This window comes from Ceratotherium simum, chromosome 15, assembly GCF_057802395.1.
Source record: "Ceratotherium simum simum isolate JZ-2026a chromosome 15, ASM5780239v1, whole genome shotgun sequence".
In the NCBI taxonomy this organism is placed as follows: Eukaryota; Metazoa; Chordata; class Mammalia; order Perissodactyla; family Rhinocerotidae; genus Ceratotherium; species Ceratotherium simum.
The window spans coordinates 5,109,993-5,127,014 of NC_141914.1; the positions used below are offsets into that span (position 1 = coordinate 5,109,993).

General features: G+C 37.2%; 1 protein-coding gene across 3 annotated transcripts in view; it reads left to right on the plus strand.

Moving 5' to 3' along the window:
- TBC1D23 (TBC1 domain family member 23) overlaps positions 1-17,022 on the plus strand; it is a 54,684-nt gene that overhangs the window by 16,317 nt on the left and 21,345 nt on the right. For all 3 annotated transcript variants that reach the window (XM_004439951.3, XM_087439501.1, XM_087439502.1), the window contains exons 2-10: positions 765-876; positions 2,532-2,637; positions 3,619-3,823; positions 8,285-8,408; positions 11,178-11,302; positions 11,394-11,440; positions 12,544-12,647; positions 14,255-14,377; positions 16,448-16,540. In XM_004439951.3, coding sequence (XP_004440008.2) covers positions 765-876; positions 2,532-2,637; positions 3,619-3,823; positions 8,285-8,408; positions 11,178-11,302; positions 11,394-11,440; positions 12,544-12,647; positions 14,255-14,377; positions 16,448-16,540 — 1,039 coding nt within the window. The remainder of the gene's footprint in view (positions 1-764; positions 877-2,531; positions 2,638-3,618; positions 3,824-8,284; positions 8,409-11,177; positions 11,303-11,393; positions 11,441-12,543; positions 12,648-14,254; positions 14,378-16,447; positions 16,541-17,022) is intronic.

Sequence of the window (17,022 nt, forward strand, 5' to 3'; positions counted from 1 at the left end):
AAGCAGACTGTTAGAATTTGAATCCTGGCTCTACTACATACTAGACGTGTGACTATAAGTTATATAATCCCTCTTTGCCTCAATTTTTGCATCTGTAAACTGGGGCCAATGTAACCTACTTAATATGGTCGTTGTGAGAATTAAGTAAACACAGGTAAATGTTTAAAACAGTGCCTGGCACAGAGTTAGTGCTATATAAAGTGTTAGTTGTTACTACTGCCGTAAATACTACTATTACTGTGACTTCTCAGTGCTGTCAAGCAGGCTGACAGCACTTTCTTTTTAAATTTCTTTAATTTGAGAAAACAGCTTGCTAGCTAAGCTTGCTAGCACTAAATGAAAAATAAGAGTAAATTGTATGAAACCTGAGATGCCCTTTCAAGAAAGCCAAATGCTCTATATGCCTTGGCATTACATTTTGGCTGCTGACAACCTTTTTTTCTTAGACACAACTTTTAACAGGTCATGTTTGTAAATGAATCTTTTTTTTTTTTTTTTAAAGATTTTATTTTTTTCCCCCCAAAGCCCCAGTAGATAGTTGTATGTCATAGCTGCACATCCTTCTAGTTGCTGTATGTGGGACTCGGCCTCAGGATGGACGGAGAAGTGGTGCCTCGATGCGCACCCGGGATCCGAACCCGGGCCGCCAGCATCGCAGCGCGCGCACTTAACCACCAAGCCACAGGGCCAGCCCTGTAAATGAATCTTGAATAAGAAAAAATAGGAAGTAAAAATTATCTTAATAAATAGGACTTGTTTTTTAGGGAAAAAGATCTTGAAGAAGCTCTGGAAGCTGGAGGTTGTGATCTTGAAACTTTGAGAAATATAATTCAAGGGAGACCACTACCTGCTGATCTGAGGACCAAAGTTTGGAAGGTAACTGGAAACTAAAATGAATAAAATGTAATCACTTAAGAATAATATTTGAGAATTTTTATTTTCAGTTGTCTTAGTTGCAGAAGACTTTATTATCTTATGAGCATGCCACATCTGGAAAATTTATCAAACAGAACAACTTACTAAAATGTATGTTTCTGTAGTGTTTGGTATGTTTAACCATTTAGGTTTGAAAGGTAATATTTTCTCTTGTAGCTATTAAGCTACAAGACATTTGTGAAGATTGTTTAATGAAATGGGAAAATGCAACCATTGAATAAAATAGGATATATAGTTGCAGGTATGGGATGATCTTAGCTATGTTGAAAAAAGGTGTGGGTGGGGAGTGGGGCTAGGTCTCTGGGTGTTTGAATTACAGGAGATTTTCCTTTGCTTTATTTTCTTTTTTTTTTTTTAAGATTTTATTTATTTATTTTTTTTCCCCCCAAAGCCCCAGTAGATAGTTGTCTGTCATAGTTGCACATCCTTCTAGTTGCTGTATGTGGGACGCGGCCTCAGCATGGCCAGAGAAGCGGTGCGTCAGTGCGTGCCCGGGATCCGAACCCAGGCCGCCAGCAGCGGAGCGCGCGCACTTAACTACTAAGCCATGGGGTGGCCCCTCCTTTGCTTTATTTTCCTCTTTAACTGGTCTCCTGTGCATTTGTATTATCAATTTTTAATTTTAAATTAAGATTTTGTTTTGATTACAAAAGAAATACTTATCTTTGTTAAAACATATATAAGCAAAAGATGAGATAAAAATCTTCTGTTATCTATCTATAGGTAAAACACATAATAATGTCTTGATGTATATCTTTTTACTTTTTTTCCCCTCTGCACATATATATGTAACAGAAATGGAATAACTGTACATAGCATTCTGAATGTTTTATTATAGAAATTTAAAACACATATAAAAGTAGAGAGAGTTGTATAATGAAAGCCTATGTTCATTAGCTTTAACTGTTATCAGCGTTTGCCTGATCTTGTTTGATTAGTATTCCCATCCTTTCCACCCCACCCCACCCACTGGATTATTGTAAAGTAAATCCTTGGTAGCACACTAAAATACTTTAGTATGAAAGTGTAAATTATAAAGACTTTTAAAATAACCGTAATACCATTAATCTTAAGGTATTATGTTAATTCCTTAATGTGTCCTCATAACGGCAGAAGGGCTGAGGGAGCTCTCTGGGGTCTCTTTTATAAGGGCACTAATCCCACTTGTGAGGGCTCCACCCTCACCACCTAATCACCTCCCAAAGGACCTGCCTCCTAATACCATCACTTTGGGGATTAGGTTTCAACATACGAATTTTGAGGGGGATGCAAACATACAGTCTATAGTGATCAATAATGTTGGCCTGAAATAAATTTATGTATGTAATTATGTAAATATTTTGTGTAGTTCATTATGTTCACTGGATTGACATGAAGTAGTAAAATTTAATGGAAGAGGATTTAAAATAATTGCATTGGTTCATTGTGATATGACTAAGGGGTTAGCATTTGGTGGAGTGTGGATATGTTACTTTGTAATATTTGATGTATGCATTTTTATTCCTAAATGTAGGACTTTCCATTATTACAGCATATTTTCCAAGAATGAGAAATAACATATGAAGCTAGTTGCTTTTTTTTAATCTTTCTTCCAGATTGCTCTAAATGTTGCAGGAAAAGGCGATAGTTTGGCATCGTGGGATGGTATTTTAGACCTGCCAGAACAGAACACTCTTCACAAAGATTGTCTAGAGTTTATTGGTAAGTTTAATAATTGTTTTCAAGCAGTGAAGAATTTTGGAAATAATTTTTGGTGGAGGAGTCACTCTTTAGTAGAATTACCTTGTTATAATTTTGCATATATTGAATTTGTACAGGGCTAGTAAATAGTTTTAGAACTTTTCTTTTGAAATTCTTATGAAATAAGGTCTAATATTTTGAGAAAGCCCAATTTTTAGTGTTTCTTTTGCCTCATATGTTCAATATTCAAGTACCTTTATAGTTTTGTTGCAATTTTAAAATTGTTCTTTGTATAATTAAAGACCTGTTTGATTGTATACAGTCCTCAAAGAGGGCTGTGTTTCAAAAGTTTATCTGTAAATCATAGGTCTTGATCTGCTATACAAAAACTGTTGTAAATCATGAGTGAATAGATTTCTAGTCACCCCACAAGATCTTTTTCAAGATTAAATTAATTTAGTTTATATTTCTCTTCTTAATTCATCTATAGTCCATTAGTGTCTTTTTGTTTTTCTTTCCATCATATTTTAGGGAAATTCTTGATTAGATCGGCTTTTGTGTGCTAATCACAACGGAAATGTTACTGCTGGTGTGGGCAGAGGAAAGGGCATTTGGTGGTGGAGAATGAATCACTTTCCCTCCCCTCTGACAAAGCTGTAGTGGTAGCTGCCCATCATGGGGTAGATGATAATCTGCTGTTTAGAAAATACTGTTTTGCTTTCCAGGAATTTAGGTTATGCCTACCTTTCCTGCCCCTCTACTTCAGATTGTCCATTCTTATGTTTAACATATATATAGGTCAAGTATTATTAAGTTAGTAAATACTGAATAACTAGTAAATACTGAGTAAGTATAAGGAAAAATGTGCTTTCATGTAGTTTTGTTTTGCTCTTGACGTGCTCTAAATGCACTGAGTGTTGTATGTTTGTAAACAAGTGTTATGTCCAGTAACTGAGCCTCTAACAGACCCTTGGTAACTTTATTTTGACACTTATTTTCTAGACCAGCTTTCAGTGCCAGAAGAGAAGGCAGCAGAATTACTTTTGGATATTGAATCTGTAATTACCTTTTATTGTAAATCACGTAACATTAAATATAGCACGTCCCTTAGCTGGATACATCTACTCAAACCGTTGGTGCATCTTCAACTGCCACGCAGCGATTTATACAACTCCTTTTATGCTATCATGAATAAGTACATTCCCAGGTAAAATATGATTTAGTTATTACAGTTTTAAAAATGAATAAAGGTCTAGTTTGCTTTGAACTTAAGTTATTAGATGTAATTTGGTGGTAAAGTAAAAAGTTCAAATAATTTTTAAGGCTGTTTGAATCATTGTTATTTGATATTATTTTTGTGGTTATAAACATTTTTTAAAGGATTCTTTAGTTAAGGATTTGTGCTTCTAGAGTTTATATGTGCAGCATAACTCTTCATACTTTTTCGGTGGTATTCTATTTTAATTTCTTTACCTATAAAATAAAAATAACGTTATAGGGTTTAAGTGAAAAGTAAAAATTTTGGAGTGCTACCTTAAGTGAGGTGCTGGAGTTACAGCTTGGAATGTAACCCTAGAAATACAGCTGGTGAACAAGTCACTAGCAACGTGCTGAGCGTTAGGAAGGTGCATTATAGAGTGCTATGGGAATGCAGAATGGGGGCGACCTGACTTGCCCTGGAGGTCAGGGACGGCTTCCCTGGGCAAGTGACACTTAAGTTGAGACTAGACAGATGTGTAGGTAGTTGTGGTGGTGGTGGGGGAGTGGCAAGGATGGCACTTATGAGGCCAAAAGGAGTTCTTGTAGTTCCTGGTGCTATGGATCAGGTAGTCAGGATATTAGAGCCAAAAGGAACTTTGGACATGATCTAGACTAGTGGTTTGGATGCACGTTGGAATCACTGGGGGATCTCTTAAAAACCCTGATACCTGTTTGCATCCCTGTCAAACCTCTGAGGAGTGCATCCAGGCATCAGTGTTTGTTTAGAGCTTCTCAGTTGATTGCGGTGTGCAGCCAAGGTAGAGACCCGCTATTCTAGAGCTTGGTAGTTCAATGACTACCATTTTTTACCACTTTCTGTGTGATAACACACTCTACTAGGTGTAGGTGCTTTGTGTATTTTCTCATTTAAACAGTGATCACTATAAGGTAGGTGTCTCTGATTTACAACTGCAGAAACTGAGGCAAAGTAAGAGAGAGATTAAATATCTAGGATTACGCTTCTGGTGTGTGGCTGAGTCAGGATTTGCACCTAGGTTTGGATGGACACTGTGCTTTAACTAATATGGTTCTCCACCCTGGTTCCTTGTTAGAATCAACTAAAGAACTTTTTCTTTTTTTCTTTTTCTTCAGTAGCTTAAGGTATCATTCACGTATCATACAATTCATCCATTTAGAATGTACAATTCAGTGGTTTTTAGTATAGTCACAGAGTTGTGCAACCATAACCACAATCGTTTTTAGAACATTTTCTTCACCCCCAAAAGAAACTCCGTACCCATTAGTAGTCAACTCTCCATTTTCCCCCAACGCTCTCAGCCCTAGGCAACCACTAATCTTCTTTCTGTCTCTATGGATTTGCCTATTCAGGACATTTCGTATTAATAGAATCATAAAATATGTGGTCTTTTGTGACTATCTTATTTCACTTAGCATAATGTTTTAAAGATTCATCCATACTGTAGCATATATCATTATTTCATTTCTTCTTATTGCTGAGTCATATTTCATTGTATGCATATACCACATTTTATTTACTCATTCAACAGTTGATGGACATTTGGATTGTTTTCACTTTTTAACTATTATGAGTAATGCTGCTATGAACATTTATGTACAAGTTTTAGTGTGGACATATATTTCATTTCTCTTGAGTACGTACCTAGGAGTGGAATTGCTGGGTCATATGGTAACTCTACGTTTAACCTTTTGAAGAGTTGCCAGACTTTTCCACAACTGCACCGTTTTACATTCCTACTAGCAGTGAAGAAGATCCCAGTTCCACGTCCTCCTCATTATATTTTTTATTATAGCCAGATTAATGAGTATAAAGTGGTATCTCATTATGGTTTTGATTTGTGTTTCCCTGACAGGTAATGATGTTGAGCATCTTTTCATGTACTTAGTGGCAATTTGTATATCTTCTATGGAGAAATATCTGTTGGGCCAAAGAATTTTTAAAACATACTAGTCCTTGAAATTTCAAGTTACCTAGGACTAGGTAGAGCCTAGGCGTAGATATTTTTTAAAAACCCCAAGTGGTTCTGATGTACACTAGAGTGGAGAACCTCTGTGCTACCCTGAGGCCGTAGTGTCTCATGAAAGGAAAATAGACCCAGAGATCCCAGGAGACAGGGCTAAGGTCATGGTAGAGCTGAGACTGGAATTCATATTTGGGAGTCATTCTCTTATACTAAGTCTGTCAACTGCTTATATTTTAGCTTATATTTTACCACCTCTTGGTGTAACAGAACTAGTAATAGCAAGGGACATGATGTTCTAGCTTTCTGGAATGTTGGTGGTGATAGTAGTAGAGGCAGGGGGTTTTACGTTGAGCTATGTAACACACTGTCTTGTCAGGTTCCTCCAGTTACTGTTTCCGTGAATTACACATGTAACGCAGTATTCCAGCCAGGGTCAGCCTTAATGGCCCTGGATAGAACACAACCCCACAAAATGCTGCTAGAAGAACTTTATTATAATATATCTTCTTCTTACAGGTTCACATCTACCATGGTTAGAATTCTGTCAAGCAAAGTGCCTTGCATGGAGAGTAACTTTGCAGTACACAGCTATTAAATGAATAGATGCTGTTGCAATGGCAGACTCCCTGCAATGTCCCCCTTTTTCTGAAGATAAGACCACAAACTAGGCAGTTGTTCCTATAATTTACGTTTCTGCTCTACTCATTGCCTGTTTCTGTGTTTTGCCTTAGCAGTCTGTTGCCTTGCATTTATGGAATGGGGGAAGTATTCAGACTAAGGAGGGAGGTGATCTTGCCATTATGAATCCAGTTCTGTCTCTGGGCATCTGAATTACCAACCTAGGGCCTTCTCTACAAAACTTTCCGTCTTCTGCAGTATCAAAAAATGATAGACGGTCGTACCACATCCTGCCATTGACCTCAGATCTTGGTTTTGTAGAAATTATTTTTCATCATTCCCACTTGAATAGCATTTCAAAAGATTCTTTATCACTGCTATTATGTAAAAACTATAACATTCATTTCATTAACGTTTTTACAGGAAGCCTTCTACCTTATTTCAGTTCCTTACAGTTTGCTTTTTTAGAGACCGTACCGCTACCAAAATATCACTTGTTGACATATCAAATTATATGTATGGAAAGGTAGTATGGCATAGCCAGACTTTCTCTTCTGCTGGGCCTGGTGGTCTAGTGGTTAAGATCTGGCACTCTTACCACCACGTCCCAGGTTTGTTTCCAGTCAAGGAACTCCACCACCTGTCTGTCGGTGCTCATAATAGTGGCTGTGTGTTGCTGTGATGCTGAAAGCTATGCCACTGGGATTTCAAATACCAGCAGGGTCGCCCATGGTGGACAGGTTTCACCAGAGCTTCTAGACTAAGACGGACTAGGAAAAAGGACCTGACCACCCATTTTTGAAAACACTGGCCATGAAAACTCTAGGAATAGCAGTGGAGCATTGTCTGCTACAGTACCGGAAGGGGAGAAGATGGTGCAGAAAGACCAGGCAGGTTCCCTCTGCTGTCCACAGGGCGCTAGGAGTCAGAACGATTCAACAGCACTAGCAACAACAAATGGTTTAAAGCCCAGTTTCTGTGTACAAATCTTAGCTCCATCACGTCTTAGCTTTGTGACCTTGGGTGAGTTACTGGACCACAACTAACCCTCAGTTTTCTCATCTGTAAACTGGGGATAACAGTAGTATCTATTTTATAGGGTTGCTTGTGAAGATAAAAATGAGATAACTTTGTAAAGTGCCTATTACAGTGTCTGGCACAGGATATTTCCTCAATGAATATTGACTTTTATTATGATGGCCTGTACTTTGAACTGTGTACGTTTTTACTGATTCATTAAACACAAGGGAACAAGGCAAGTAGTAGTCCGGTTATTCAATAAGGTGAGTGTGTGGCTTCTCCTGGAATTCACTCTGAGCACCTGGTCCCCAGGCCACTTCAACAAATTAGCTCTGGATCCACTATTTTGACATGTTCCCCTGTGGCCATTTCAGACATGTACCTGTGCTGAAGGACATTCCTGATTGAGTACATTAACTGCAGAGCTAACTCAAAGCCTTCCTGCGAGTTTCCTCTTATTTAGCAGGGAGGAAGGGGGCTGGACTTCTTCAGGACTCTCAGTCCTTCTTTTGGGATCAAAAACTTATCAAAATAACCTAAGTGGACCTGCCATTTTCAGTGGTCCCTATAGTCCTTTTGCTTGAGTGCATCCTGGGTTCACCTGGAGAGAATCTCCTTAGATTTCTCTACAAACTTTCTGACAAGTCAGGTGTATTAGGTATTAGCAAGAGAGCTCCCTGGTTGTATCAGGCAGGCTTGCTGTGAATGCTGTGGTGTTCAGGTGTTCTGAAGGTGGGAGAGGAGGTGGGTGTTGCAGGAGGATTGGTTATTGATAGGATCATTTCTCACCTATTAATGCAAGAAATCTTGCTTCTCTTGTCTTTTAGGGATTGTTCCCTGAAGGGGAGACCATTTCATCTTTTCCGATTACTCATCCAATACCATGAGCCTGAGCTTTGTTCTTTGCTTGATACAAAGAAAATTACTCCAGACTCCTATGCACTCAACTGGGTAATAAAGTGAAAGTAGGAACACTTAATGAAAAATAGCTTTCTGTAAAACTAGAGTTAGGGTTTTTTCCCCAAGAAAGAGAAAGCAAAGTACTAAATTATAGACTATTACTCCTTAAACCAAAGGAGTAAAATTATTGGCGCTTCAGAAATAGTTTTTTTTGCTTTTTGCTTCTGTCAGCTCAGATTATTTAATATGAAGTTAAGCCTTTTGTTGTTTGACATATATATATGTAAATATATGTGACATATTTACATCTATATAATATGTATTACATATATGTAATATATGTAAATATATATATCAGTTCACTTTAAAACTTTGTGTGATTTAATTGTTGATGGTGTGTATAAGAATTGATATCCAGTTGTGAGGAAAATGACTTAAGCTTATCAAATGATCAATATAAAAGAATATAAAGTACATCTCAGTGCTCTGTCATTCTATATTTGTATTTTCAATGGGAAGTTTTATTCTAGGTCAGTGGTTCTCAAATCTTTTGGTCTCAGGACCTCTTATACAACATTTAGTGAGGATGCATAGTTTATATGGATTATGTTGGTTAGAAATTAAAACTAAGAAATTTTACATATTCATTCATTAATTCATTTAGAAGTAATGATAAGTCCATTACATGTTAACATAAATAGCCTGTTTTTTAAAATGAATAATAACTATATTTTCCAAAAGAAAATTAGAATGGTGGCATTGTCTTATATTTTTACAAATCTTATTAACATTTGGCTAGATCACAGAAAGGTAGATTGTCATATCTGCTTCTTTATTCAATCTGTGATGATACCACAATTCATGTAGCCTTTGGAAAATTCCATTGTTTATTTGTGAGAGAATGAGTCTGAAAAAGGCAAATGAAGTCTTAAGTATTATTTTAAAAATAGTTCAACCTCACAGACTCCTCTGTAAATACCCTTGGGGACTTCCAGGGCTCCTCAGACCACACCTTGAGAACCGCTCTTCCAGGTTAACTTGAAGATCTTTCTAAGACAATGATTGGGTGCTGGAATAATATATATTCAACAATTAAACATATTCCTTGATCATATCTTACCTAACTTTTCTTCAGAAAGAATCCCATCTCTGCCACTTACTGTGTGATTTAAGACACTTAGCCTCTAAGCTTCAATTGCTTCATCTGTAAAATGGGAATAATAATAGTACCTATCTCAGAGGGTGATGGGATGAGTAAACAATCAGAAAATGGTAATTAGAGAATCCTGACTGGTTTCAGCTCTGGCGTACTAAATCTCAGACTGTAGCAGCCTACTCTTTAGTTCCCTCTTGGCTATAGTCTTGTCACTTTGAGTTAAAATAATAAAATACATATAAAATTGTGGTTTCTCTGAGATTCATATGTTTCTGTAAATCTACTTATTTGTGTTAAAGTAAGAAACTATTTCTTTGAAGCATTCTAATGCTCAGTAGAGGTCTCTCTGGTCACATCATGCCTAGGAAATGCCATATCTGTTGCCAGAACTCTGAGTTAGTACTCAGTGCTGGTAGCAGATTTTAACTGAGTACTAAAACAACGGATTTCTCTTCAGTTGATGCCCCAAATAGTTCATTCTTGCTGCTAGTATCATGTCTATGTAATGGAGTCTTTTTTTTTTTTAATCATGAGATAAAACAGTGAAAACTAATTCCTAAACCTTGAGAACCCATAACTGTGAGCAATGCAGTGGTAGCTTTAATTTAGCTAAGAGAGTTTAATGATGACCACAAACTGCTATTCTGTTTGTATTTGCATCTTCTGTATTTGTAATAGTAATTTTTTAAACAACAACAAAAAACAGTAGTAGCATTAGGTACTTTTAAAAGCTTTGTGGTCAAGTGTAATGGCAGTTACATGGGCTGTGGAGTCTCAGGCCTTTTTTTTTTGTCCAAACACCAACACTTACTAGCTCTGTGAGCTTGAGAAAGTTATTTAATACAAGTCTATTTCCTCACCTATAAAATGGGAAGAAAAATGTCTATGTTGAAGGCCTGTTGTGAGAATATTTAAATACAAGATATTTAATTAAAGATCTATAACAATAGTTTAGTACCTGGCACAAAATAGACACTAAATGTGTGTGTTCCCATTAGCTCCCTTTAGCCTTTAAAAATATTTTAAATTTAAACCTCTAGATGGAATTGTTTCTGTATCTAATGAAAATTGAATGACCTCAAAATATCAATGAATTCATGCAACTTAAAACACAATTGGGCTTGACAGAAACTTACAGATGAACAACTCTTTTATTTCAAATAGAAAGCCGTTCACCTTTATATTGTCATTAAAATTTTATTAGGTGCTCTTAAATTACCACATTTAATACTCAAAATTACCTTATAAGTTAAATACTGTAATAATTATGCTAGTTACCCTTATAGAGCTCGTGGGTAATTATGCTAGTTATTATGCTATGGCAGATATGTGCTAGTTACTTTAGATAGTCTAGGTTATTTCTGTTTCTCTTTACAACAATGGTAGAAGATGGGTAGTAGTATTCCTTTGTTTTTTTAAATAGAAGTAGAAATGGAAGCTTTAGAGGTTAAATGACATGCCAGAAGTCACACAGCTAGTAACTGGCTTCGTTGGGCCTTGAATCCACATCTGCCTTTGGTTTATATACAGTAAAATTAAGGTACACGTTAGATATCAGGTGCAGAAAATTTGATGTAATGTTACTTATGCATTTGTTTTAATGCTTTTAAAAGAACAAGTTATTTCCGGTGGTTTATGTCTCTCATTTCATTTCCTGATTACAGCTTGGAAGCCTTTTTGCATGTTACTGTTCCGTTGAAGTCACTCAGGCCATATGGGATGGATATCTACAACAAGCAGATCCATTTTTTATTTATTTCTTAATGTTAATAATCCTTGTTAATGCCAAGTAAGTATCAAGTTGGTTAGATTTTTCTCCTCTCTGTTCTCAGGGTGATCTGTTAGTATTTAACTCAAAACCATGTGATTCTCTTTTACAGAGAAGTTATTTTAGCACAGGAGTCGGACAGCAAAGAAGACGTTGTCCGTAAGTATCATTTAATGCAGAGAAAACATGTCAAGTCATGTAATTTTCTGAAACTCAGTTTCCTCATCTATACATTTAGGAGATTAGTCTAGAAGAACCCTGAGGTTCCATTCACCTCTCACACACTATCCAGGTATAACCTTACCGACTATTTTCTCCTGATTTTGCCATCCTCATTCATTCCTTCATGTTTTTTCACTCTTTCCATTCCTTTCCATATACTGTTTCTTTGTTCAAATAACATGCCCTGCTCTCTCTCTCCTCTTCCTGTCCCTCCTCCTTAATCTACCTTTGAAACTTAGCTTTCCTAAATGTCTCTGTTGTGAAACTGTGATTCTCGTTTTGGGATCCCCCCTCTTCAGCCCCACGCAGATCTAGTCACTTCCTCTCTGTACTGCCTGGCGCTTGGTACTATCTGTATTGTAGCGTTTGTCTCACTACATTATAATGATTCATTTTTACGTTTCTCGCACAAGACCAAGTTCCTTAAGTCAGGAATTATTTCTTAGTCGTTTTTTATTTCCAGGGACCCTGGCACTTAATATATGCTTGTTTAGTAAATCACAGTATTCCCATCAAGGCTGATGAATTTGATTTGATTGCCTGGCACCATCATTAACTAACAGCAGAATTTTGATAACAGTTTCAGCTCCTTTGGGAAATCCGCTTCTCCCCAAGTAGCTTTTTTTTTCTTTTTTTTGAAGGAAGATTGGCTCTGAGCTAACATCTTTTGCCAATCTTCCTGTTTTTTCTTTTTTCTCCCCAAAGCCCCAGTACATAGTTGTATATCCTAGTTGTAGGTCTTTCTAGTTCTTCTTTGTAGGACACCACCTCAGCATGGCTTGATGAACACTGAGTAGGTCCATGCCCAGGATCCGAACCAGTGAACCCTGGGCTGCTGAAGTGGAATACGCAAACTTAACCGCTGTGCCACTGGGCTGGCCCCAGCCCCAAGCAGGTTTAAAGGCATCACTGTTGAGATTGCATTTGTATGGTTTTTATTATGTTGAAGATATTCCAGCTTTGATACATAAATAATGTTCATTATTGTATTCTTTGCAAACAACTTTTTAAATGTTGTCATATCTGTAATCCTATTTCAGAGTTCTTGGAAAATACACCATCCAGTTTGAATCTAGAAGATATAGAAGACCTTTTCTCTCTGGCCCAGTATTATTGCAGTAAAACACCAGCTTCATTTAGGAAGGTATAAGACAAGAAATGACTAACCAGTATTTCACATTTTGTACATTGTTTTATTGTTTATGTTGCATTTCAGTTAAAATACTCTTAAGTTGTCATTCTTTTCTGCTTTTTATGTGTTGCAGTTTTGTGTGATTTTTCACTGTAAATACTCTCCCTAGTGGAGGAACAGACAGATTTAAAAAGATAGTATACAAATATGCTAGGAACCATTTCACCTCTACTCTGATTATTAGTTATTTCTGATCATGAGAAAATTGAGATATTTCTTAAATAAGTGCTTTCTTGACTTTAAAAATTTTAATACAAAAATCTGATGGAGGATGTATAATTATGCCTTCTTTATCTGGGTTTTACAACTTTAATGATGCAGAGCTGTCTTGTAAACAAAAATGGGTCACTTAGCCTCATAGAGATTTAGAACCTTTCTCAGACCAGACAAGTCCTTTCAAGAGAAAGGACACCAGATTAGAAGTGAGTAATGTGAACTCCCAGGAAATAAACCTCCAAGACGCAAAAGCTAACAGTGGAGGAGGCACAGAGTCCCACTGATAAAGTCAGCAGGTTGGGCCGGCCCGGTGGCTTAGCGGTTAGGTGTGCGCGCTCCGCTGCTGGCGGCCCGGGTTCGGATCCCGGGCGCGTACCGATGCACCGCTTCTCCGGCTATGCTGAGGCCACGTCCCACATACAGCAACTAGAAGGATGTGCAACTATGACATACAACTATCTACTGGGGCTTTGGGGGGAAAAAATAAATAAATAAATAAAATTATTAAAAAAAAAAAAAAAACGTGAAGTCAACAGGTCTGTCTGTGACCGCAGGAGCCCATGAGAGCATTATTGTCTTTTTTTTTTTCTTTTAAGGCATTCTACCATAATAATTGCTAGTTGGTAGTTATCATGTCATTGAAACAGCACGATGAGGTTGAATTATGTTCAGTATAGGGTGTTTCAGAAGGCAGATAAGGGAAACCTTTTAAGAACATTTCCCTCGAAACGAATTAATTAAAAAAGATTTATTTCTAGGGACTAATTTCAGCTATTTTCATAATTGCCTTATGTAGACCACCTCAGTTCCCAACGATGTTGAGTGAGTCGGATGGTGGGATAGTCGTTTAGGATACTGGATGAAAAAGAATCTGATTCTTTTCTTTTCAGTCTTGTAAGAGGAACAGCTTTTATTCTTTAGTCACAGTAAATAATCTGCACTAGTAGTTGCTTATTAGAGCAGGCTATAGATCAGTGTATTACATAATTTATGCCATATTTTTGTTTTCGTATTTATATTAAAATATGAAAACTTCTGAGTAACCATTTTTAAAATTTCATATTTAACTATAGATGATGGTATAGAAAATATCTGTGTAGAATGTGTTATTTTTTCTTAGTCTTTCATTTTGTGTGAACTCTGACAGGATCTTTGTGTGTAGCCTTTTTGTAGCTTTTAGCCTGTAAGATTTGAGATAATACGACAATAAGTTTTAAAAATCACATGACTCAAGGATGTTATATAATTATTTTACCTTTTATCATGGTTTATTAAAATATTTTAGGAAGAAAGTTTGATTTTGTTTTTTCTTCATAATGTTTTTAAAATTTCTCTTCAAACAGGATAATCATCATCTATTTGGTAGTGCTTTGTTGGGGATTAAGGACGATGATGCAAATCTGAGCCAGGCTCTTTGTCTGGCCATCTCGGTGTCAGAGATTCTTCAAGCAAATCAGCTTCATGGGGTAAGTAAAGAAAACCCACAGTCTGTCAGAGGACTGTCCCCTTTAAATGCAAGGAACCAACATTTCCTCCCTGTTTGTTGATTCCCACAAAACTAATATACTACAACAATGTGGCTATTTTACTTTTTTTTTTTTTTGAGGAAGATTAGCCCTGCGCTAACATCTATTGCCAATCCTCCTCTTTTTCGCTGAGGAAGATTGGCCCTGGGCTAACATCTGTGCCCATCTTCCTCTACTTTATATGAGACGCTGCCACAGCATGGCTTGATAAGCAGTGCATAGGTCCATGCCCAGGATCTGAACCTGTGAACTCCGGGCCACCAAAGCAGAGTGTATGAACTTAACTGCTACGCCACAGGGCTGGCCCTATTTTACTTTTCTTTTCTTTCTTTTTTTTTTTTTTTATTTTATTTATTTATTTATTTTCCCCCTAAAGCCCCAGTAGATAGTTGCGTGTCATAGCTGCACATCCCTCCAGTTGCTGTATGTGGGATGCAGCCTCAGCATGGCTGGAGAAGCGGTGCGTCAGTGCGCGCCTGGGATCCGAACCCGGGCCGCCAGCAGCAGAGCGCGTACTTAACCGCTAAGCCACGGGGCTGGCCCCCTATTTTACTTTTCTTGATTGAATGATTAATTTGTTAAATTTTTTGTCCAGATGCCTTTTTTTTTGCTGAGGAAGATTTGCCCACAGAGCTAACATCTGTGCCAGTCTTCCTCTATTTTGTATGTAGGTTGCTGCCACAGCATGGTCTACAAGTTTTGTAGGTCCACACCTGGGAAGCAAACCCAGGCCACCAAAGCAGAGCATGACAAACTTAACCACTAGGCCACAAGGCTGGCCCCTATATGCCTGCTTTTAAACTGCCAGCCTGTATGTTATTTCAGTTGTCAATGATTAATTATTTATGACACCAATTTTTTAAATTGCCAAATCTTTTAAAAATATTTTTAGCAAAGCAACTGAATGTTGTATAAAGTACTTAAAAGGGTGAATATAGCATTTAACAGTTAAATTCTGGGTAGTTATACAGCTAATTGAATTACATGGTTTAATGCCATAAAGCATTAACAAAGGAGAATTGAGGATATACCATAATTATCTGTCTATTACTATCTTCATGGAAATCTAATGAGCCAGTTTTTTCAATATATGTTCTTTATTTTATTTATTTATTTTTGGTGAGGAAGATTGGCCCTGAGCTAACATCTGTGCCAGTCTTCCTCTATTTTGTATGTGGGATGCTGCCACAGCATGGCTTGATGAGCGGTGTAGGTGCACACCTGGGATCTGAACCCATGAACCCCAGGCCGCCGAAGCGGAGCATGTGAACATAGCCACTGCGCCACTTGGCCGGCCCCAGCGTATGTTCTTTATTACTAGTAGTGCAGCAGTCAACCACGGGTGTGTGCATGTGGAAAGTGGGGTGTATTTCCAAGATGGAGGAAGAGGAATGGACATAGAAAGACAGGCCTTTTACAATAGATCTTTTTAAAACAAGCATTTTATATGTTTTTCTTATTAGAATTATTATTAAAAAACAAACGAAAACATATAATCCAGTTTAAAGAGACCCATGTGAACTTCTTCAGTTCAAACTGGCATTGCAGAACCTCCTCTCAGCCCCAAAGATGTTTAGTTCTTATGTGAACTGAATTGCTGATAAGTTTGTGGACTTGCAGAAATAGGAATTGTATCTAGAGATGTGTTTATAACTATATAGTTTTTTAAAAAGTGTTTAACATGATACACATTAAATTCTTAAATTCCAATATAATTAGTTTTACAGCTCAAACTGACTTTCTCCTGCTATGCGTTTTAAGACATTCTAGTCAAGAACAGTCTTTACAAAATGTTTTAACTGCTTAAAATGAGTAAAATTTATTTATGATTTTGATTAAAAAGATTAAAATTATTTTCTTGTGTCTGTACTGATTGGGTCCTCCTAATTCTGTGTGAGATCCACTTTTTTATAAACCTGTTCCCCCTCCTTTGGTTAATTCTTAATATTATATTGTGTAAAATGTGACCCTCATGGCAAATTCCAGTGTGTCTTGTTGTTTCCCTCTTAGGAAGGAGTCCGGTTCTTTGTGGTGGATTGCCGTCCTGCGGAACAGTATAATGCTGGGCATTTATCGACTGCTTTCCATTTAGATTCAGATCTGGTTAGTATAAATGCTGATTAAAATTTTTTTTTAAAGTAAGAGAAGAAATAGTTTTTCTTTTTTTTTTTTTTTTTAAGATTTTATTTATTTTATTTTTCCCCCCAAAGCCCCAGTGGATAGTTGTGTGTCGTAGCTGCACATCCTTCTAGTTGCTGTATGTGGGACTCGGCCTCAGGATGAACGGAGAAGTGGCGCCTCGATGCGCACCCGGGATCCGAACCCGGGCCACCAGCATCGCAGCGCGCGCACTTAACCACCAAGCCACAGGGCCGGCCCGAAATAGTTTTTCTTTAGCCCATAAATAAATATACATGTACAAGATTGGAGATGTTTTTATTTCTGCTTAAGTAGAGAGTCTCTGCCCTTATAAGAAAAGGGTTTCCTTTTCACGTGGGACACTCTTTGGCATCATAAAGGATAGGTGAAAACACTTAACTATGGCTTGCTATTGCTTACCATTGTTACGTCAGTCAATTCTAAAC